Raw genomic sequence first — 22728 nt, forward strand, 5'->3', positions numbered from 1 at the left:
CTTGTTAGCATTTTGGGGTACGTTTTCATGTACATGTATACTTGTGGGGTTTTCTCGTTATTGTTGTTTTTAGCAAAACTGAGATTTTACTGTTTCCTTCTCTTCCCCCTAACATGATACCGAAAGTGGCTAAATGTTTTCCCTCACCATCAGACCCATCTTAAAAACGTCACATAGCTGAGAAACATCAGGTTGTTGAACCATTCCCATTTTGGGTAATACATGTACAGTTCTGCACTGTTAGAAATAACATGGATTTTCGTGTTTAAATTATTGGCCTCAGCTGTGAGTGTTCCCTCCAGAGAGGATCCTGGAAGTACACTCACTAGATCAAAGGATACATGTATTCTTTGCATTTGCTCTGTGTGGACAAAATGCTTCCCAGGGAAACCTGTGCTAAAGGAGACCTTGCACCAGCAGAGAAAGACAGTGTCTGTTTCCTCTTCAGTATTTAGTCATGATTGTCCTTGATAATTTGAGTGACGAGTACTACCTCACTAGTATCTGACTTTGAATGTGATGATTAACGGGGCACCTGGGTGGCTCAGTCGGTTAAGCATCTGCCTTTGGCTCAGGTCATGATCTCGGGGTCCTGGGATCGAGTCCCAGGGCAGGCTTCTTGCTCAGAGGGGAGTCCACTTCTCCGTCTCCTCCTTCCTCTGCTGTTCTCTCGTGCTATCTCTCTCTCTCTGTCAAATAAATAAATAAAATCTTTTTAAAAAAATAATTACAATGATTAGTGATGGTGAATGCTTTCCCCGTGTTCATTGGCCACTTTTATTTACTTTTTTTAGTTTGTTCATGTCCTTTGGCAGTCACTTTCTGAGGCATTAGCGTTTCTTTTGCAGATTTGGGGGAGCTTTAATAATGTTAGGAACACACTGTCATAATCGCAGGGATTTTTCTATGCCACGTTACTTGCCGCTTAGTTTTGTTGATTATATGAGTGTGCGTGTGTGTGTGTGTGTGTGTGTGTGTACCTATAGATCTTTTTTCCATCTTTATGGTTATTAGAGTTACGTCTTCGAAGTATTCTAAATCTGGAAGGGCATAACTTTCGAGTTAACTCTTGCATCCATCTGAAGCTTGTTTTGGGGACAAGTATGAATGAGAATCTATGATCTTACTTCCAGAAGCTCCCTTTCCCTAGCACCGTCTGTTGAAACCTTGTTCTGCTGCCTACTGACGTGTAATGTGCCCCTCGTTATACACGGTATTCTCAATGTCCCGGTCCTTTTTCTGGACTGTCTAGCATTTTCAGTGGTCAGATGGCTGTTGGATTAAAGCAGCTTTGAGCCTTCCTCTTCTGTCTTTCTAAGATACTTTTATACTGAGTTAAAAATATACCAAGTTTGTGTAGGTTAAAAAAGAAAAATACCCCCCCCCCACCCCGCCAACCCAGGAATGAATTCAGTGAAAAGAAAAAGACACTGGCACTTCAACGCAAAAAAAAAAAAAAAAATCATGGTAGCGTGAGTAGGCATGCATTTCCCGAAATAAGACTGTGCTGTCGTGAATGTTCAGTTAGGCATCTCGCCAAGGAGCCTATGGACCAGCCAAAGAATCCGCAGGGCCGTGAGTTGTAATAGAGAGGGCTGTTTTCATGCTCACCTGCTCTTGCAGGGAAAGAACTTGTAGAGTCTCCAAACCAGAGACATCCTTAAGGTTTTGAGCTTCTGCCATGTCCTGGCCTCCTGGTTTCTTCTTAGGGCCACAGCCTCGAGTTCCGAAATTGGAGCGGGATGCAGTGGTGTTGGTCCGTAAAGGCTCACCTGCCCTTTCTTGTCCGAGTGGGAACCACCAACCCTTGTGGGGGGGACGCCCAGGCATTTCCCATCAGTGAGATGATCGCCAGGTTTCGTATTCCAGAGGTCCTGGAGTTCCATAAGTGTTCTTCAAGGATGGTATCATCTCTGAAACATATTATGCCCCACAGTAAAGGTGATAATCATCTGAGAGAGTGTTTTGTTGCTTTTTTTTATATATTTGGGTTCTCTGTAGGATTTTGCTTTGCCCACCACAGACATGTTCAAATGCTCTGCCCTAGATGGCCTCCAGTCTCCTGTAGTTCTAAAAATTACACACTTGGCGTACCTTCTCTTGCCATCACCTCAGCCCAGTGTGGTCTCAGGTGTCAGATTCTGTGTTCCTGTTCATTAGAGGAGGACACCAGGGGACTGTCCTGACCCACCAACTTAAGATTTACTCTAGAATCAGGGATTCAGTCCATTGTGCTGCTGACCTCCCTCTCTTGGCCCCCAGGGCACCTGGTGGCTTCAGGATGCGTCTGACTGTGTGGCCAGGTGTGGAGTTGTTCATTCACTCATCTTTGTATCACCAGGAATAGTCTGTGATCGTGGGCTGTGTTCTTTCTGTCTCAGGCAGGGAACGTGGTAACAGGGGAGATGGTCGAAGAGCTTATTCTTTCTGGAGCAGACATAATCAAAGTCGGCGTTGGACCAGGTAAGGCTTGCTGGGAAGTCCCGCAGGGGGCTGTGTGGCAGGCACTGGGGTGTGGGGCTTGGGGAAACTGGTGATGTGGTCAGAAGGGAGCCCACGGGGGACCCAGCCACAAGCATAAAGCCCTTTTCTTTTGGAAGTATCACACCACTTTTGGAAGTTGAGCTTCCAAAAGCAGCTCTTTTTGGGTTGCTTCCTGATGCCCCCAGGGAGGGCTTAAAGGAGCTGGGATGTGGGTAGAATGGGAGGTCCTGGTTTTCAGAGCACTAATGTGAAAGAAGAGAATGCAGATTTCATCAATGATCTCATGAACCTTGAAGAGGAAGGCCAGGGCGTGAAGAATCGTGGGGACCGTCAATGGACATGGATGACTCTGTCGTTACCACCCCCTCTCTTCGCCTAATACGTATCCAGCTCTGTTTGCCCATATCCTCTTGGGCATTCTCTCCTAGGACCACCCAATGGCGTCTTGAGTCGGGGGAGCAAGGCAGAGTCTTTCTGTCCTTTACTGGACAGCTCCTTTCTCTCCTGGGCCAGGTGGCGGCCTCCTTTCCCTTTGGCGAGCCATGAGCATGAGCGTGCCTGTTTCCAAATTCTCCCTTGCACATCACTTCCTAAACAAACACTAACATTGGAGAGGAGGAAAGAAGCTATACATTTTCAGTTGGGAATAAAAAAATAGCAAAGATTTTTAAAATACCGCCCACCCAAAAAACACTACCAAAAAAGGAAGCAAACCGTCAAGCCATATGAGAAGAGTGTGGGAATGCGCGGCGGGAGGCAGGAGACATCGTTGTGTTGTTGACTTGGCACAGCCATCGGCCTTGCGGGAACAGGATGTGTATGAAGCAAGGATTAGGGAAGAAGAGGCTTGTAGGCTCCCCAGAGGACTGGAGTGTTTAATATCCAGGAAAACCCTCAAGATTGGGCTTTAGATACTGCTACTTGGGCCAACCAACGACGTAGTCCAAGCAAGAGGAAAGACAGCCCCGGTTCTTACTGAGTGTTGGTCATTTTTGAAAAGTCAAAGCAAGGAAAAGGCCCACCGAGGAGCTCCAGGCTTAGGACGGGCTGTAACAGACTGAGCTAGTAAAAGAACAGGCTACTAACAGACCAGGAAGACTCTTTCTTCCAAAAGCAGGACTCTCACCGGTCACCTGGTTCATCAGAGATACGTACAGAATGTCAGCCAGCTGCCACTGCGCTGGGGGCGGGATGTTAAGGCATGTAGGTCGTCTTCTCGGCTCTCGAAGAGCTGTTCCTGATGTACTCGAGGTAATTCCAAGCGTGCAGCTGGACTTGTTTCCTTCCTGCACTCCCTCTGTGTATACTCTCTGGTTCTCCGGAAGACTGAGGGTCCTTCCGTGGTCACTGTGTGCCCCACTCCCTTTCCCCCAGCCCCGGCAGGGCTGTCTTACTAGAACAGATATGACCAAAGAGGGTAAGAAGCTTTGTTAGAGCCCCTTCTTCAAACTGATTGGAGATGACATTTAAGTTTCATGAATTCTTTAGAGTAAAAATACTGAGTATTCTGTGAATGACAGCATTAAGAATGGGCGTCCTGCCTCTGTAACTGGGAGAAGACACGCATCCAGTTTCTCCTTTCGACCTGAGCATTAATCAAGACCGTTCCCATGCCTTGTTTGGAAGTCCTTCCTTGACTCTTTCCAAGAAAGGTGACTAGCCTGACCTCTGTAGAGGTCTCTCCCTGGGGCAGAGCTCCGGGCCCCTGGGGTAGAGACCCCCTGCCTTCCTGCGAGGCTCTGGCTATGGAGTGGGAGGGGAAAAAAGCCAATTAGGAAGGAGAGATTAGGAAATGAATTCTGCCTTGCACAATGCAGGTCTGGTACGTGGGGCAGAGGGTGCCTTGGTGGGGAGAGGAGCTCTGCTGGCTCCAGGATTGTGAGCAACACACGTAAGGATGAACATGAAGAAATGTATTCTGTCCTGTAGCTGCACGGGTGGGAGGAAAGGGGGCTTCTCCATCCTTCTGGTTTTCTTGCTGAATCCAGGCCTGGAATTCTGGACATGGTTCTTTGCCTGGTCCTGTCCCCAAAGCCCTGGAGAGAGATCGGGGGGGGGGGGGGGGGGGGGGGGGGCTGTGAAGGCATCAGTGGAGATAGGGAACCAAGACAGGAGGTGGGGCTTCCAGCGGCCTTGTCCCTGGGCCTGATGGCTCTGGAGTTCAAGCCCCATTGACGGAGCTGAGAAACAGGGGAGCCACAGGCATGTGGGTGACTCATCTATTCTTAAGTTCACACATTCTTTTAGTGACTATTTATAGCCCCCTTCTCATGTACGAGGCTCTGTTCTCAGCGCTGGGTCTACAACAATGATGATCTGGGGAGCTTACCGTCCAGCGGAGAAAACACATTCCCTGCGCTCTTACACAAAGAATTATTTAAATGCCTCTGTTTGAAGTGAGCACTGTGTGGAACAACTCTCCCGAGGTGGTGACATTTAAGATAAAGCCTGAAAGATGAGAAGCATTGGCAGGACCAGGGGCTTGGTTCACAGGGAGTGGTTGACAGAAGGTACAGCATGTACAGAGAATCCCCAGGGAGGGGGAGAAACTCCCTGTGCCCGAGGAACTGGACCGTCCCAGTGGCTGGAGTGTAGGGAGCAGGAGGGAGAGCGAGGTGGCGGCCAAGGGGGATAGCAGGTGGACATTCAGGATTTTGGTCTGGGTGATCTTGGGGGGTGGGAGGGGTGCTCATTTGAGGGGAGGGTCCAGACTTGAACCAGGGGACAGGTGCTGGAGATGGTGGTGCTCTGAGCGTGACTCAGCCTGGACCTAGTTGGGACCATACCCTGCAACGGGTCCACACACCAGGACTGGGGTTGACCGTGGGAAAGCCAGAGGTCAAGGACAGTTGTGGGCATCTGGATGGCTGGTCCTGAAACAGAAGCTGGTCCCGCATCCCAGACTAGACGGGGACCCTGGACAGGACAGGCAGTCACGAGGACCAGGAGGCTGGGGCCCACCGAGGACGGAGCTGGGTGGGAGGGGTGTGGGCATGGGGTTAGTGCAGATCACAACCCTCTGCGTCAGTGTTTCCAATTCTGTTTTGTAGGCAAGGCCGAGAGGCTCAGAGAAGTTAGAAATTTGACAAAAGTTGAAGGTAAAGAGGCTGTGGGAGGAGCTCTGGGGGGGTCCCTTGAAGTCTAGCATGGTGGTGCTGAATGGTGAGGGACATGGAGAGGGACGGGATATAAGCAGGCAGAGGTCGGGGCTGATGTCACAGTGAGTGACAGTGACAGTGTCCCGGGCATCAGCAGTTGACAGTGATGAGGACCAGAGATCAGGTGGCTTGATGGTGTGGCTCTCACCACTCACCCCTCCCCGACAGAAGGAAAGTGTTGTCATCGTGTGTCGCCCTCCCCCAGTAAATCGGGGCTGGGCTGTGTGCCAGTGACACAGTCTCGCTTTGTATCGCGTTCTGCTCATTCTTGACCATCTCTCTTTGGGCTCCACCTCTCCTGCCCTCCAGGTTCCGTGTGCACCACCCGCACCAAGACGGGAGTGGGCTACCCCCAGCTCAGCGCCGTGATCGAGTGTGCCGACTCTGCCCACGGCCTGAAGGGACACATCATCTCCGTAAGTCTCCCGCGGGGCAGGGGGATGGGTGTGAGAACATCTCGGGACTTGGGGGGAGGCCCCTGTTCCTGGGCCCCCGAGGAAGCCTGTTTCCTGGCTGCCCTTTGTCTCGTTGGCATCCTGTGGGCTTGGCCATGAGCTGGGCACCTTGGTCCCAGCACGAGGTCCCACACACCTCGTGTGTCCCAGCAGGCACCTGGTCCCAGCCCAGTCCCAGGCCCTCCTCCCTACTTACTCTGCACTGAGGGACGAAGACACTGGAGCCAATAACGACTCACGGCATTGGGTGGCATGTTGGGGGATTTGTGGGGAGCTTGGAGAAGATGCCACATGCTTGTTTGCTACAAAGCACCCCAGCCTGGGTGGACCAAGGAAGAGGCAGTCCCTGTCTCGCAGGTGTGGAAGCTGGAAGTCTGAGCTTGAGGTGTCAGCGGGGTCTGGAGGGCTGCGGGGAAGGCTGTGTTGCAAACCTCCAGCGCCCATGGCTGGTGGCACCGTAGCTCCCTCTTCATGTGGCGTCCTCCCTGTGCATATGTGCGCGTGTGTCCACATTTCTCCTTTTGGTAAGGATGCCAGTCATGTTGGATTAGGGGCCACAGGTTCCTTACCAGAGTGAGAGTGGATCCAGTGGCATATTGGGGGCAGAAGGAGGTTGCTGTAGGTTGAGGAGTCTATGGGAAGGGGTGAGACCATGATCTAGCAGCACTTCCAAGAAGCTCCTGGCAGGACAGCAGCCTGGGATGCAGCCACTAAACATTAAAGATTGAATGAGTTAGTGCCAAGTTAGTATCTGTCCTCAGCGTAGCCATAATTTGGATCCTCCTTTGCTGATGTGGCAACCATTCAGACCGTCGAAGAGATAATCCTGGCTCTCCCCTTCCAGCTAAAATGCTCAGAATAGGACAGAACATGTGGGGTAAAATTGGGCAGACTCAGAACCATGGCTTCCACTTAATGTGTTTTTCTTTTTTAACATGATATAATTTATATATATATATATATATATATATTTTTTTTTTTTAACAAATTCTGAATTCGTAGTATAATTGTAGTGGTCCCATAACAGTGTTGACTCGACTGTATTAAATTAAATCCTCAGAACTTTTCCGTGTCCAGTTGCTGAGCCAGGCTCCCACATTAAGTAATTGATAGGTGATTTAAAAAAAAATTTACAAATGCATCAGATTACATATCCCTGCAGAATGATGTCTTGTTGATTTCACCCCAGCCCTGCAACAAGTTGACCTGTGATTTCTGGACTTGCTTTGAGGATACGATGTTACTCTTTAAATACGTACACCTTCCCCCATTTTGAGCCCCAGTTTAGCATTTGAGGGCTGTGGCGGCTGTTGTCCTGTCCTGACCTCGCAGTCCAGGGCGGATTCCCTGGGCTCCTCCTCATTCTTCATCCAGGCTTTCCACCCATCCATCTGGTCCTTCAGCACGTTTTTATTGAGCATCTACTATGTGCTAGACAAGGAAGGTTTGTTGGTCGCTGACCGTTCTGAGACCCTGCGCACCTCACCTCTTTGCTGAGCTTTGGGCCCGAGGGAACACTCAGGGCCCGAGGGAACACTCATTTATTGTGTGCAAAAGGCTGAGTGCTGTGATCCAACTCACTGCACGGTCTCCAGGACGCCAGGGGTCCCAGGGATTCCCTGGGGCCTTCTTCTGGGCTGGCTGCCTGAGAATCACCAGGAAAGCTTTCTCAAAAAGATATTCCTGGACCCTGTCTAAGCAAAGATGACTCTTATGAGGTTGGCCCCAAAAGCGTCCTATGTAATTAGTCCTACATTTCTATCACGTGACCGTTTTCACTGTCAAGAGTCTTCCACAAAATTCGGACCCTGTGTCTTATATACCATTTCCATGTCAGGGAGCTGTGAAATGAAGGGCTCTCCTGGGAACATATTCTGAGTTCCCCTACTTGTGTCCTTCTAGAAGTTTCACACCTGCTTGTTGATAGGACCCTATTTGGGGAGGGCTTCGGGGGGAAAGGGAGGCTCTGCTTGCACCACCAGTGACTGAGAGTCAACTTGGGTTCTCTTTGATAAGCTTCTTTTAGTGGTTGTTTCAGTGTAGTGCCCAGACCCAACAGCATCAGTATCAGCTGAGAACTTGTTAGAAATTCTCGGGCTTACCGAACCAGTGGCGCTGAAGGGGAGGCCCAGGAATGTGTTTTAACCAGCCCTCCAGGTAGTCGTGATGTGCTCCTGAGTTTGAGAAGTGCTGGTTCCTGTCGTGGGGCCCATGTTCAGAGCCGGGTCTCACCTGCCTGGGGAACGGCTCCTCTGAGTTTGTCCAACAGGGACAGTGACCGCCCAGGCCTGCAGTCGGGGAGCTCCCAGGTTCTCAGTAACGGTGAGAGATTTCCCAGATGGGGGCACACATTGCGTGTGTAGCTGGAAGACCAGATGAAGTTCACAGGCACACGTGGAATCGGCACCCTTGACCTGAGCTCCTCCCTCCTGGCCAGCTGAGTGCCTTGGCATTCAGAGTGGCCGTTTCTGCAACCGCCCCTGTGTCTCACAAGCAGATTTCTCCCACTTGCCAGTCATCCCTAAAGCCACTGGGAACCCACCACACATTTTGGATCCTGCTACTCTGCCCAGTTGCCGTCCAGCTGTCTCCTGTCACACTTTGGTTGCTGAATTAGCACATCCACGCTATTGAAATTCAGTAAAAGGAAGTCACAGCAGGGGGCTGTTAGCAGGTGCTGATGCTCAAGGGGCTGGACTTGAATCGGGTTTCTATTTATTGTGGCCCCCATGGGGTTCTGAGAGGCAGAGAGCTGTAGATTCAGGACACCCCCTATGTAGGTGAAGATTGAGGTGTGACTAGTTAGTTTTGTCTTGTCATCTGCTAGGGACATCACCCAAAAGAGAATTTTCAAGATGGAAACAGACTTAGAAGAAGCAATGACTAGTGTTTACTGAGCATCTACTACCTTCCAGGCATAAGGCACTTTGAATTTCTGGTTCTTGGAACAACCTGACAAACTAGCAGTTAGTTTCACTTGACAGGTGTATTAGGCAGGGGGCATGTGTGTCTGTGTGTGTGTGTGTGTGTGTGTGTGTGGCAAGAGAGGAGGTGGAGGAGGTATTTATTATAAGGAATTGGTTCACGTGATTATGGGAGCTGAGAAGTCCCAAGATGTGCAGGGTGAGTTGCCAAGCTGGAGACCTAGGAGAGCTGATGGTGTAGTTCCAGTGTGAGTCTGAGGGCCTGAGAGCCGGGAAGAGCTCATGTTTCAGTTGACGTTAAAAGGCAGGAAAAAGCCCATGTTCATTCAGAGGCAGTCAGTCAAAAAAGATTCACTCGAGGAGGGTCAGCCCTGTTGTTCTTGTCATGCCTTCAACTGATTAGATGGGGCCCACCCACGCCAGGAGGACAATCTGTTTTACTCAGTCTACCAATTCAAATGTTAATCTCATCAAAAGAAAAAAGAAAGAGAGAGAGAGAAGAGAGAAGAGAAAGAAAAGAAAAAGAAGAGAACCCTCCCAGAAACACCCAGACTAATGTTTGACGAGGTTTCTAAGCACTCTGTGGCCCACTCCAGCTGATACATAAATTAGCCTTTGCAACCAGGTGGGCTCCAAAGCTTCAGGATCTTAAGGAACTTGTCCAGCATCCCTACTGGCAGCATTCAGACTGAGGCCTGTTTATCTTCCTTTGACTGCTTCCCTCCATTTGGAAAATGAGGAGGTAACAAAGAGAATGAAAAAGAAAGGATTGCTAAAGGCATAGAGAATGCAGGGTCGTACAGGACCCGACCCCGTCTGCTCATTCTTCCACCCCAGCGCTCTGGGAGATAAACACTTCCTCTGTCCTTCCCCACAGGGCCCCCACGCATGTGTTCCAGCGGGGAGAGGACGGTCAGTCCCCGATGCATGGTTAGAAGGGGAGGGATTCGAACCTCCAGTGAGTTCGCGATCCACTGATAACCAAGCACTCTTTGGCCTTTGTGCTGCTTTATAAGACCTAGAAAGAACTTCTGGGAGTAGATAGGGATCACTGTGGTCTCTTCTTGCCTCAAGCTCCAGCATTTTAATCAATGCATTTTATAAAGAGTGCTTATCAAGGCTCAGGAGGCCCTGTATCATGAAGGATCCAGATGATTCAAAGTCATCCCCAAACTTTTCCTTTTCTGCACACGGTCATCAGTGCTTGTACTGGTCCACTGACCCTCTGCAGAAAAGTAAAGGCAGATCAACAAATTTCTGATAATTTTAATGATTTAATATAGCATTTCAGAAGCAGTGAGACCGTTCTTTAGCAAGACTTAAAGTTATGCTTAAAGTTAAAAAATATTTGAGGGTGAAAAATTACCCAACAGGATAGGTTTAGCCTAGAAAAAGTTAGAAAAAACAGATAAATATAAAGGTTCCTGGAACTGTTAGCCTCTTAAGAGAACCATGGCTAATGTTCTAATAAGTATGCTTCTAGACAAGTTTTATGTTTTTTAAAATTTTATTTATTTATGTTTGTTTCTAGATGTTTTTGTAATGTATACCTAACCAGAGTTCTATCATATTCTTACATTGTTGCTGTGTGGCCTTGGGCAAGTCACTCAATCTTTCTGAGCTCCCCTCAGTCCCCCCCCCCCCGCCCGTCTACAGAAATATCAACTTCAGGTGCTTCTGGTGTTTGAATGGAAAAATGAAATTGTAACAGCCCCGGCACATAGTAGGTGCTTGATTTGAATTCCCACTGCCCGTCCCCATATTTGCTTTCCCCACCCTTGGTTTTAGAGCAGGGCAAGTATTCTTAAGAAGAAAAGGTATGCCGACAGTTCACAGACAGAGTTCTGTGATGCTTTTTCTCCTGAAATACAATGGGAACACTCTTGAAAAACAAAACAGGCAGCTCTTTGAATATTTGCACATTGTTTTTGAAAACGTTCCGGTGCCTGTGATGTTTCTGTGCAAAAGTAAATGTGTGTCTTAGATAGCAGAGATCTGCCCCTCCTGCCCTTGCCTCCTGACAGCATGAAAAGGACGCTTTGAACAGCTTCTGGAAATCACCCGTGAACAGGAGTAGGGAGCAGACTCCTTTGCCCTAAAACATCACAACATCGGGTTGCACGGGGTTAAATGCGCAGTCTGGTGTGGTTGGTCTGCCTTTTATAAATGCATTTCCAAGTACAGTGAGCAGAAGATGCTGCTGTAAGTCGGACTTCCTCTCGGTGGCACGTCACGGAGCCTTCTTAATCGAGGTCGTCTTGGCCCATTCTGGGAGGAGAAGAGCTCCTTTTCAAGGATCCCAGTGGCCTCCTCCCTAACCACAAGAATGTGGAATTTTCCGGGTCCCACATAAACCGCTGTGGCAGTCACAACTTGCAAGCATGGGAGTGTGTTTGTGTGTGTGTGTGTGTGTGTGTGTGTGTGTGTGTGTGGTTTCAAGTCCAAAAACGTCCTCATGTAATGGGAGTGTGAGTTTGTTTAATCTTCTCAGGTCATATGTTTGAAAGCCTATTGAGTATAAAACTGGTTTTGGTAAAGAGATAAAGTATTCAAAAAAGCTGGCAGGGCCAGTGAAGGGCATGGAGGAGGCTTGTAGCTTTGGAAGAGGACGTAGATATGCCAGAGCTTGGCCCACAGCACACAGGCAGGAAATGACCACTCCCTAGCACCCGTGGCCCTCCAGGGGTCAGAGAGACAACATGTGACTGTAGGCTTTATCACACCTCAAAGATCCCGTGTTTTTTTGCTTTTTGTTTTTTTTTTTTTAATGAAAGATCTATGGCAGCCCCACATTAGGACGAGCCTCTTGGCACTGTTTCCCAACAGTATTTGCCTACTTGGTGTCTGTGGGCTGCATTTTGGGTAATGCTCACCAAATTTCCACTTTTTCATCCTTGCATTCTGTTACAGCGATCTGTGATAGTTGATGACGGTTCAGCCAAAGTTCAGGGGATGGTTGGTATTTCTTAGCAATAAAGTATTTTTTAATTAAGCTGTGTACCTTTTTTTTAGACAGTAAAGCTGTTGCACAGAGGAGTGTACACATAATTTCTGTCTGCGCTGGGGAACCACAAAATTCATTTGACCCACTTTGTTGGGATACTCGCTTTATTGCTTGTGGTCTGGAACCAAACCTGCAATATTTCTGGGGTGTGCCCATAATAGACGTGATGGAGGAAATAGTTACAGGCAATAAATATTCATAAAAAAAACAAAGAGCTCAAGCTTTCACATCTACCTTTGGATCCCAACTGCAAAGAAGTTAAGGAGGTAGAAATTGAGTTATAGCTCATGGAGTGACAGGTCTCAAAAGCAGATAAAAAAGGGAAATGAGTCACAGAGACCCCCATTCTCCATGGGAGGTGCTGTTCGTATGGTGGTCATCCCGGTTGGCTGGATGCCCTCCGGCTCTGGGGGCGCACACCCCTTCCTGCCATTTGTGATGCCCGGTAGCCCAGGCAGCCGGTGTCCTTCCCAAGGCAGGTGGGTCCGACCTTCCAGGGACAGGTGCTTGCCTCTGAGACCTTGGTGCTCCTCCTAGACCTGCTCTGAGCTCAGTGATCTGTGATCATGCCAGCCCTCAACATGGACCCTGCCTCCCCGCCCCTCCCCCAACCCTGGGCCTTTGCTTCTTTGCCTCTCTCTCTGTGGGGTCTGGTGGCAACTCTGGGCCACCCTCGCTGGCCTTCTCCTTGGACGTCACACAGACTACATTGGGAAGAGTGGGTAGCAGCTTGTGTTGGTAAGGGTGCCTGGCAGGCTCTGCATTCTGGAAGCCCCACACTGTGCTGCTGGTGTTTCCCCAACCCCCCCACCCCCATGGCTGAACGGAGCTGAGCTGGGCAGCCCAAGGTGACCGCCCTGCTGGGCATTAAAGCAGCCCCAGGCGTGTGCTCTCAGTGGGTAGAGTGGGGATTAGGAATGTACGTTTGGTTTTAAGCTAACTGGGCCCATTACGTGAAGGTGGATAGGGGCTGTGTGGGGTGGCGGGAAGGTTAAAGGAACTCAGTGTCCTTTCCCAGCTCATAAAGTAATTCAGCTCTTACTACCTAAACTTCATGTCACGCTGGGCAGGGAGGGAAAGGGGAACTGTGGGATGAGAGTGAATTCGGATGGCCCTGGTCAGGCATGTTGTGTAAGGGGCTGGCCTGGAACGAGGTCTCAGAGCATCTCCGCCTGCCTCTCACTTCCCCTGGCTTCCGGGGCGGGCGGGGGGGGGGGGGGGGGGGGGGGCTGGGATGCAGACAGGTGGACAGGTGGTGGGTGGGGCAGACCCAGGGAGGAAACCCCAAGAGGTTGGGGGATGAAGGTGCAATATCGACTGGAGCAAACTTAAGTCCAGACACAATGACTGAGGAATGCCGGGACTGGAGTGGACTCTGAGGGTCGCTTTTTGGCTGGGGGCTTGCCCTTGGCTGAGGGTGCTTCCGGAGAGCCCCTCCTGATGACCTAATCGCCCCAGGGGAGGGGCACAGCCTGGCCAAGGGTGCCCCCGCTGACACCCTTTCCTTGCTTTTCCCTCTTTGAAGGACGGAGGCTGCACATGTCCAGGAGATGTCGCCAAAGCCTTTGGTAAGAGGACAGGGAGGGAGGGGCGGGAGTTCCCTGCCCCTGTGTGCTGGCCTCCGGAGGGAACCTGAATGAAGAGGCGGGACGTGCTGGGAAATTCTGGGCCAGTCCGGAGTTTCCCGTCCCTGGATTCCAGCCCCGATGGGCCAGAATCCTGACGTTCATTTGGCTCTGCGGAGCAGGCGTGGTGCCCAGGGGGTACAAGGGGGTAGACAGCCTGCAGTCAGGAGTGGGTGAAGTCATGGCTTAGACGGTACAGGGAGCCCCCGGAGGAGGCCAGCACCAGGTCTGAAGCACAGCGACTTCAGGGAGGGTTTCCGGGTTCTAAGTTGGGGCAACCTTTAGGGAAGGACTAGTGTCCCCCAGAGGTTTCTCCCCGTCCGGCCGAGGAGCCCAAGTCCCACCAGGGGGCAGCAGCGTCCAACTGTGATGCAGCTGGGGCTTTGGGGAAGGGCAGGGGCGGGGGGTGGGGGGCTGGCCTTTTCTTGGGAAAGCCCTAGTTTTCCACGTGTTGTGCCCTGCACTTGCCACTTGACCTTGGCATACTGCGTGCAGACTGTGCGTGCCCAGGGGTGACAGAAAAACAGCCCGTGCGGCCCCACCCCCTTTTCCGAGGCCAGGGCCAAGTTCACTGTTGACTCCTCCCCCCCTTTTTTACCCTTTTTTCCTCTGGAGGTGAACTTTCTGTCTGAAGTGTTCCTACGGAGTGCCAGGGGTCCTTCCCCTTACCTGCATTTGGCACCTTCTAAGTTTTCTGACCACTGCTTTGGAGACCTTCCCATGAACTGTCTTAGGTTTAGGCTTTGATTCCTGCCTTCCTCCATTTCCCTCCCTCCCTCTCTCTCTCTCTCTCTCTCTTTTTCTTCTAATAAAACACTGATGGTGACAAGGAGACAGGGACAGGGTTCTTAGCAGTAGGGTTCTGTACCAACCCTGGGGAACGTCATGAAAACGGGCAGCCTTCTGATGTAATCCCCTTCTGATCGTGCGTCTTGGTTATGGAAGGGAACACACGGGTCCTCTTTGTTATCCCAGGCGCCTACTTTATAGTTGAGCCTGAGGTCCTGAGAGGTGAGTGTGACAAAGGGTCCCACAGCTGGTGGCCAAGCAGGGGGAGTCAGGACCCCTGCTCCACTTGTGTGCCCCCTTTATCTGGATCACTAGCCACAGACACTTGGGCTCCCTGCATAGACTAGGAGCAGGCACACTTTTCAAGGGACCGATTGGTGAAGAAGGTGCCTCGTAGGTAACGGTCCCTGGTCTTTGGAATCTGCTGTAACATCTTTTCCTTCGCTCTTCTTCCAGGGAACGTGGCCTGGCCTGGTCTGAGGCTCGGTGGAGGGAGGGAGAGGGACTGCGTCAGGGAAAATGTTGGTGAGGGAGGGACGTGAGAATGTTCAGAAGCAGAAATAATCGGAAGCCACTTCAGAGGGTGGTTGGGGTGGGTCTATGCTCTGGGTTCGTGCTGTTGACATCTGCTGCTGGAGTCGTGGTCATTGCAAGGCCTGGCTGGCCTGGTTTTCCTCTGCCCCGTCGAAGTCATGGCAGGGCAGGTGGGGTGGGGGGCAAACCTCCCTTTGTTCCCCCAAGTAAGTCTCAACGTAAGATCCTCCACTCCCATTTGTTACTGAAAATTGAAATAGCGCATCTAAAAAATTTTTATTACAATTCCAATTTTTGAAAACCAGAAAGTCCAGCCTAGGTACCCTGCCCTAATTATGCTCTAGCCAACCCCCTTCGCTGCCCCCGCCCAGTGTTTGCTGTGTATCACTTCTGCACAAGTTACGTGGCTTCCAATATTTAACATTGGGTTTTAGCTTAATGACTTCAGGCTTCTTAAACACACAAGCAACACTCAAAACCTCTTGGTGCTTCCTTAGGTCGAATCAAAAAGTAGAAATACACTGAAGTCATTCAGATGCAGACTGCAGGAGAGAAAGTAGGTTTCTCTTCTTAACACTCAGTCTCCCATGTAGGGGTTCAGTCTGTTGTGAGATCTTCCATGACCTACAGAAGCAGAGTGTGAGGGTGCTGACAGGCTCAGGTAGACCAGATGCCTGATGAGGGCACTGGTGGGGTGACTATTGGGGATGAAATCGGGGAACATGCTGTAGAAAATGCTGCCTAATTTTTTTTTTTTAAGATTTTATTTATTTGACAGACAGCAAGAGCAGGAACACAAGCAGGGGGAGTGGGAGAGGGAGAAGCAGGCTTCTCACTGAGCAGGGAACCTGATGCGGGGCTCGATCCCAGAACCCTGGGATCATGACCTGAGCTGAAGGCAGATGCTTAATGACTGAGCCTCCCAGGTGCCCCAGTTCTGCCCAGTTCTTACTGCCGCTCTGATGATGAGACTCAGACAAGCTGTGTATGGAAGGTGGTCATGGTCCGTCATTGGTTACCATTAAGGACCATTAAAGACCGTTAAGGACTGTCCACCGCCTTAGCCTTCAACTGTGTCTCTTCCTCTGAGTGTCCATCTCCCCCCACACAGGCCTTCTTCACTTTTTCCAGAAAGGGAGAGGTCAAGCTTTTCTCCTGGTGATGGCTGGGAGCGAGGAGCGGGGGGGATTGGGAGTTGCACGTCGATCCTCCTGGGGCTGATTTCCCCTGAGCTCTTTGCCCTGCAGCTGCTTTTTGTCCCTACTGTTGGAGTTTAGGCGCTGGCGCGGATTTTGTCATGCTGGGAGGGATGTTTTCCGGCCACACGGAGTGTGCTGGAGAGGTGATCGAGAAGAACGGGCAGAAGCTGAAGCTGTTCTACGGGATGAGCTCCGACACGGCCATGAAGAAGCACGCGGGAGGCGTCGCTGAATACAGGTGAGCCGTGGACATCGGTGCCGCTGATGCCAGCGAGCTGCGGAAGGAGTCGCAACACATGGTCTGCTTTTTAAATAGTCCCGGCTTTTATGCAACTAGCATTTGCTGTGTTTGGGGCCCTCAGAAGGCACCAGGGTATGGGGACGGGATAAAAATGTGACGAAGGGGGTATGTGTGAGCAGGTGGGACTCCTGCTCGGCCAGTCCGGGAGGTGACGCTCCAGACTTCCAAGGGGTCAGGCAAGGGTCTTTTTGCCTCGTCCTTCTGGTAGAGCCTTCTGAGAGCTCTGAGTGAGCCCGGTCACCGCCCATCTCTAGCCTGGAGCGAAGTCAGGCTGTAAGCATTGGGTTGAAGCCTTAGTTTCCCGTTGTGTCTGAAACAGGCGTGGTGCACACCACTGCGTGGAGGTCAGGCCTTTCTGGAAGGTGCCGTGTTTCCCCTATGGCAGGACTCTCACCTGCCTCCAGGCTCTGACGGTTGACACAGGCAGCATTTTTAGCCATTTAATTGTGTTAGCGCAGAAGGGATGATGGCTTCTGCTTTTTTTTTTTTAAACAAATCTGTGATCCCCAAATATAACCCGGCCTTTTCTGTTTCACTTCCATCTTAATTGTCTGCATGTGTGTTTGAAGAACCTCGGGACAGCACATATCCACTCCATGGCCCTGTTCCCTAGAGACTGCCATTGTCTCTCCTCAGCATTAGCTTGATGACAGGTTGCACGAGGCGGACTTTCTCACAAGGGAGTCCTCTGGGAGGGACGGATTGCCTTTCTCTGGGAAGCCTTGGGCCCCGGGGTGGGAGCTCCAGCCCTCCCTGGTGGACACCCTGCATTCCCTACCATTCATCCCACACCCAAAAGCTTATCTCGAGGACACGGGAGGCAGGGGTGTTGTCCGAGGTTCAAGTCCTGCTGGAGGTGAATCTCAGCACCCCACTAAGATCCACAGGGGTGGGCGGGAGGCGTGGGGTGCTCTCCCAGAGTTCTGTGCTTCAGTGTGGGGGGACCGGTGGACTGATGTCCGATCTCATTCTCCTCTTATGGGGGGACATGCGTCAAGATGCCACAGTGTGGGGAAGGCAGGGTGGGAAAGGGGAATAGGGAGTTATGTCTCAACCGCATCCTGGAAACTTCACAAAGTGAGAACAAGAGGATTCTCCTTCCAGTGCAGCCTCAGAAGGCTCTTTCTCCCACGTGGTGCCCCATGGAGGAGCTGGCGTGGGTAATGAGGGTGGGCAGGGGGTCAGTCCCTGCCTCAGTGCCCCCCTGGACCTCTGGTCCAGAAGCTTCACCCTTTACCAGCAACCACTGTCCCTACCCCGGGGCCCGTGTCTGCTTTGCGCTGCCATGTTAGGTGGAGCCCTCATGGTTGGGTGACCGCTAGATGCTTTGCCTGGAGGACACTCGGTATCTCTAGCTACATCTGTTCTGGGTTCTAAGGAAACTAGATCGAAGAGGGCAGACCAGGCTATGCTGCATGCAGCAGCCGAGGCACCGAAAGAAAAAAATCCCCTTCTGTCATTTCAGCAGGGTTTAGACAAAACAGAAAATAGAAGATTCTGGAAGTGGTTTCAGATCTTAGGAGAGGCAGGTGCTAACGGAATTTGAAGCTCAGTCTGGAGGCAGCCTGAGCCCTGCAGGCTGCCTCTGTTTTTCTCTGTGTCTCTGTCCCTCTGTGACTCTGCCTCCCTCGCTCCCTCCCCTTTCCCTGGCAGTTTGCTGCCCCCTCCGCACAGTTTCCTCACAAGAATCATCCTCCTTTGATGGTGGTATTTAATGAAGGTAAAGCTCTTTATGCTTTGCTGGTTCTTTCCCAGCCATTAACCATTTATGCCTCACACTGTCCCTGGGAGACAGATCAAAGTACCTTCGTTTACCAGATGAGAGGATGTGAACCTCAGCAATAAATGTCTTGCAAAAGGGGCCATCACCCATCAGCAAAGAGGCAATGATGAGAATCTAGATGACTTCCAGTAAGCCCCAGGCAGGCCATGGAAATCTTTTTCAGAAGTGAAATGGCGGTCATTGCGGGCACAAGTGTGTAGGTGTTGGTCTGTGGTCATGGAGTGCAGGGACGTGAGCCGTCTTGGGTGTGGTCAGGGACGGGTATCGGGAGCTCGATGCTCCGAGCCAGCCCCGAGGCCAGCCCTGGCTGCAGTCAGTGGTTTAGGGAGGGTGATCTCATCCCAATTCAGGACTGTCTTGCCTGTGTAGATTCCAAGGCACGAGAGTCAGTACCATTTTGAAATTCTAGGCGAGGAGCTTCTGATTGAGAGATGCTATCTTTTTTCTAGTTGAAGAGACCAGCTAAAGAAAGTTCCAGAATTTGGTTAACCGTTAGAATTTCTAGATTGCCTGGGCCTCAGATGAGGGCTAGAGTTTTGCGTAGATTGGACATTTCCTTCTGGTAACGCCCCTCCGAAGGCAAGTCTGGACCGCGTGTCCCTGCCACCTGGGGGGGCTTGAGTTGTGCATTTTACAGCTCTTGCTCGACTTAAGCATGGGGCTGTGTCCCGATAAGCCCATCTTAAGGTAAAAATAGGATAAACTGAAATGAGCTTGAGATACCGGACCCACTAAACATCCTCGCTAGCCTGGGTTACCTTAACTGTGCTCAGAACACTGACGGTAGCCTGCCATGGGCAGGATCATCCAGCACGGGGCCTGTCTGATAATCAGGGGTTGAAGGTCTCTGCTGAAAAACAGACCCATTGTACAGGTGCAGAGTGCTTGTCCCCCCCTCCCAGTCCTCGGGCTGATGTCACTGTAGCCACCAGGGACCCCCATCACCAGTTAGGATTGTTTGCACATCACTAGCCTGGGAAAGGATCCAAGTTCAAAATCCGAAGTTTGCTTTCTACCGAGTGCGTATCGCTCGCCCACTGTGGTGAAGTCAGACCATTGTGAGCGGGAGGCTGGCTGTATTGCTACCTTCCTCCTCCTGATGGTCGTCCTCGAGGACACTTGGGGTCTGCTTGGAGAGCTGGCGTGTGGGAGGGCGAAGCCTCGGGCTTCTGTTGTTGATCAGGGGGGGTGACAAGAAGAGACGGTGGCAGGGGTCGCTCGAGATGATGGTCCCGGGCTCTTCTTCCCCTGCGGCATCTGGAGCTCTGGGTCAGGGGGATGCTGGTCTCTGGATAAAGCTAGAGGAGAAGGGCGGTGTTGGTTTCTCTTAGGGGCAGAGTGGAGGCCCGTAAGTGACGGGGTGCCCCGGAGTGAGGAGGGCACTGTGCGGGGGAAGGTGTGGGTCCCTTCTTCCAAAGCCGCTGGTGCCCCGGGCAGCCGGCCGCGAGGCTGTGTGTTCTGGGAAGGGCCTCACCTTCATCTGAGCTGCTGCGGCGACCACATAACCCTAGCAGTGTGGGCATTTAGCTCCCTGAGTGCGCCGGGGGGCTGTTGGCTGCTGAAAGGGCTGACGTTGGGAATGATTCCGGCTGGGTTCGTAAAGGGGGAAAAAAAAACAGACTAAAAGACAAGCTTCTTTTTTCTCGCAGGGCCTCTGAGGGCAAGACTGTGGAAGTGCCTTACAAGGGGGACGTAGAAAACACAATTCTGGATATTCTTGGGGGACTGAGGTCTACCTGCACCTATGTGGGGGCCGCGAAACTCAAAGAGCTCAGCAGGAGGGCGACATTCATCCGAGTGACCCAACAGCACAACACTGTGTTCAGCTAACCCTGAGGATGAGGTGACGTCCGGCTCGTGGCAGCGTCCACGCACACCTGCTTGCCCACCGCCCTCGTGTTACATCAGAGTTGCTGGCCGCTCCTGAATGGTGGACTACTGCCTCTTGCTCCCCTCCTTGCCCCCTGGAGGCTTTGGGGCTCCCCTGGTGCCTTCGGGGGGCACTGGAAGCAGGGCATTGACTGGGTCAGTGGTCAGAGCCCAGCTGCCTGGAACTCATAACCTCATTGTTAAAACTAACTCACCTTTTCCTTTTCTTCTCTTTCTTTTTAAAGAAAAATGGTTTCACTTTAATATACTGCAATTATCTTAAGACTTAGTGGAGTGCTGGAGTTTGCATTTGCTGGAAACAAGTTGTCAGGGGAGCTGGGGGTTTCCTACCTTCTTCCCCTGCTTGGCTGTTAGCAGTTAAGGCATGGCGGGAGGAGAGGGTAAGGGAGGATAGGGGTGGTCAGGCCAATCAGAGTCACTGGGCTCCCCTCTTCTGCTTTTGGTTGCCAGCAAAGGACAAAAGCACCTGACTAGACCCATGAACTTGAAGAAGTGGTCCCCTTTTGGATATGAGGTATGGTGACGTGTCTCCACCACCTGCATTACACGTGCCTTTTGGAATCAGGTATCTGGCACTCTGGGGTCAATGTTGCTTTGGGGATACTGTCCGTCTCCTGTTTTTTCAGTGAGTTTTGTTTTCCTTCCCCTCTTCCCTCCTCAGTCCCAACCGGTCAGATTGGCCTCTCTCTTAAAGAGAATAGACATTATTTTGAAGTTGACAAGATGTTTTCTGCAAAGGTCATCCACCAAAAAATTGGCAAGTGGAATCCTTCCTGAAAAATAGCCAAAACCTTGACCAGCAGTTTTCTACAAGTCATTGGTTTAAAATAGGAGTTAGAACTAGTCCCTTGTCAAGGCCATTCATACTTTTGAGGAAGGACCACATGGTGTTCGCTGACTGGTGACAATGGTATTTTCTTAGAGAACGGACCCATGGCCTTGGAGGAATCCTGCCGCTGACTATGCTTGTTGGAATAGTGAACATGGATTTGTTAATGATGACTGGCCACTGCTTCTGGAGCATTCCTTGAGCAGTAGGACTGGAAAGTATATGCAGGCTAGGATGTTTTACTTTATTTTCTTTTGAACGAGGCTTAACGAAGCAGACACAAGAGTCTGTTTTCCTTGAAAAAGCAAACGACTACCCTGGAGTAGAGAAGGGTCACGCGTGCTGCTGTCTAAGCACAAATTAATGGTCGGAGGTCTGTGGTGAACTGCCACCATACGAAGGATCCATCCAGCCCATAATGTTCCAGGAGATTCTAGGTCCGTTTGTAGTTTTTTAAGAATACACTTAAAGGTCCAGCAATATGAACTTTGTTGTCACACTTTTCCACCCTTCGATCCACTGAGGATAGTTCTTGTACTTGTGGAGACCTAAATGGGCCAGCCTTCTGAGAGGAAGGCTGGAATGTTTAACATACAGAGCAAGATGTGGGGTTTGCCTGGGGGCACCCCCCCTTCTGTGTTTGCTAGTCTGAGGTTTCAGCCCCCTGAGGCGCCTGTGGAAGATAGTTTCTGCTCAAGCCCTGCAGTGTGTTAGTTTTAAGAGATTCTCTGTTGCAAAATAAGGGAGAGAAGGAAAGGAAAGGTCTTAAACCCATTCCGAATGCACCGTAGTGAGGGGGACTTTGAGGGCACACCCCTGCCTGAGCTCGGGCTGGCCGCTGTCGCCTCTCGCACAGCCCACTCCTGTGCCACACCCAGAGGGAGTGGTCTGGGAAGGGGACCCCCAGCAGCCCGCTGGAGGCTGTGCTTTCAGAGACCTTGCTCTATCCAGGTCGTGTACAGATTGTGCATGCTTCGTTTCCATGAGCTGGAAGCAGGTCCTTACGCCCACCTAGTTTTTAGGGAAGCGAATCACTTCGAAGCAGAGATTTTTGCAAAAAGCGCCCCAAAAGCTCCATTATGCTTTGCCTTAGTAAGTTCCTTTCTGCCTCCCATGGTCAGGGGTGCAGGGGAGCCCCGTGCTGGGGGCGCCTTCAGACCTGGTATCAGGCAGGATACCTGAGTGTCTGCTGCAACCTGCAAGCCTTCCTGTGCAGGAGTCGGTGTGGGGGCAGGGGCGGGGTCTGTGAATGAGATGCCCTTCACCTTAGCAGCTCCTGCCTGGTGCACCTTTCTTCAGCACTGACATTCACAGCGCTCAGGACCTCAACTCTGAGTCCCAAGAGGAGAGTCGGGGCGAGATGTCCCCGGACATCTCACCAGGAAGGCAGCAAAAGGAAAGGCATCACCCCCGCCTCCCTGGGCTCAGAGAAAACTCTGAATTCGACCCAGAGAATTCCCTTCCACCTCTGCAGCATCTTAAGCCTGGAAGGATGCTATGGCCACATGCACAGAGTGGGCAGAGGGGTTCCCATGCCTGGGTCCTGGGGGGATTACTTCGTGGGGCAACGGCTGAGTGGGCACCGTGAGCGCCCCCAATGCTGTACCCTTGAGACAAATGGGCTCCCCCACGTGCATGCAGGGAGACCCCTGGCTTGTGGAATTTCTGTCAGGCAGGAGCCGGAGGAACTTTCCAAGATTAGACCCCGAACCGGCGTATAGCAACATTGTTCCAGAATGTTATGGATGAGGCT

The 22728-nt window shown here is 51.4% G+C and overlaps 1 protein-coding gene across 1 annotated transcript in view; it reads left to right on the plus strand.

The window, feature by feature from the left end:
* Nucleotides 1-20410, plus strand: part of GMPR (guanosine monophosphate reductase) — a 42367-nt gene extending 21957 nt beyond the window's left edge. Inside the window, exons 5-9 of the mRNA XM_032861607.1 lie at nt 2382-2463; nt 5952-6058; nt 13551-13593; nt 16251-16410; nt 19906-20410. Of these exons, the coding sequence (XP_032717498.1) occupies nt 2382-2463; nt 5952-6058; nt 13551-13593; nt 16251-16410; nt 19906-20086 (573 nt within the window). The 3' untranslated portion in view covers nt 20087-20410. The remainder of the gene's footprint in view (nt 1-2381; nt 2464-5951; nt 6059-13550; nt 13594-16250; nt 16411-19905) is intronic.
* The last annotated feature ends 2318 nt before the right edge of the window (nt 20411-22728 follow it).

The sequence above is a fragment of the Lontra canadensis genome, unplaced genomic scaffold (assembly GCF_010015895.1).
Source record: "Lontra canadensis isolate GAN:19392208 unplaced genomic scaffold, GSC_riverotter_1.0 scaffold21, whole genome shotgun sequence".
NCBI classification, from domain to species: Eukaryota; Metazoa; Chordata; class Mammalia; order Carnivora; family Mustelidae; genus Lontra; species Lontra canadensis.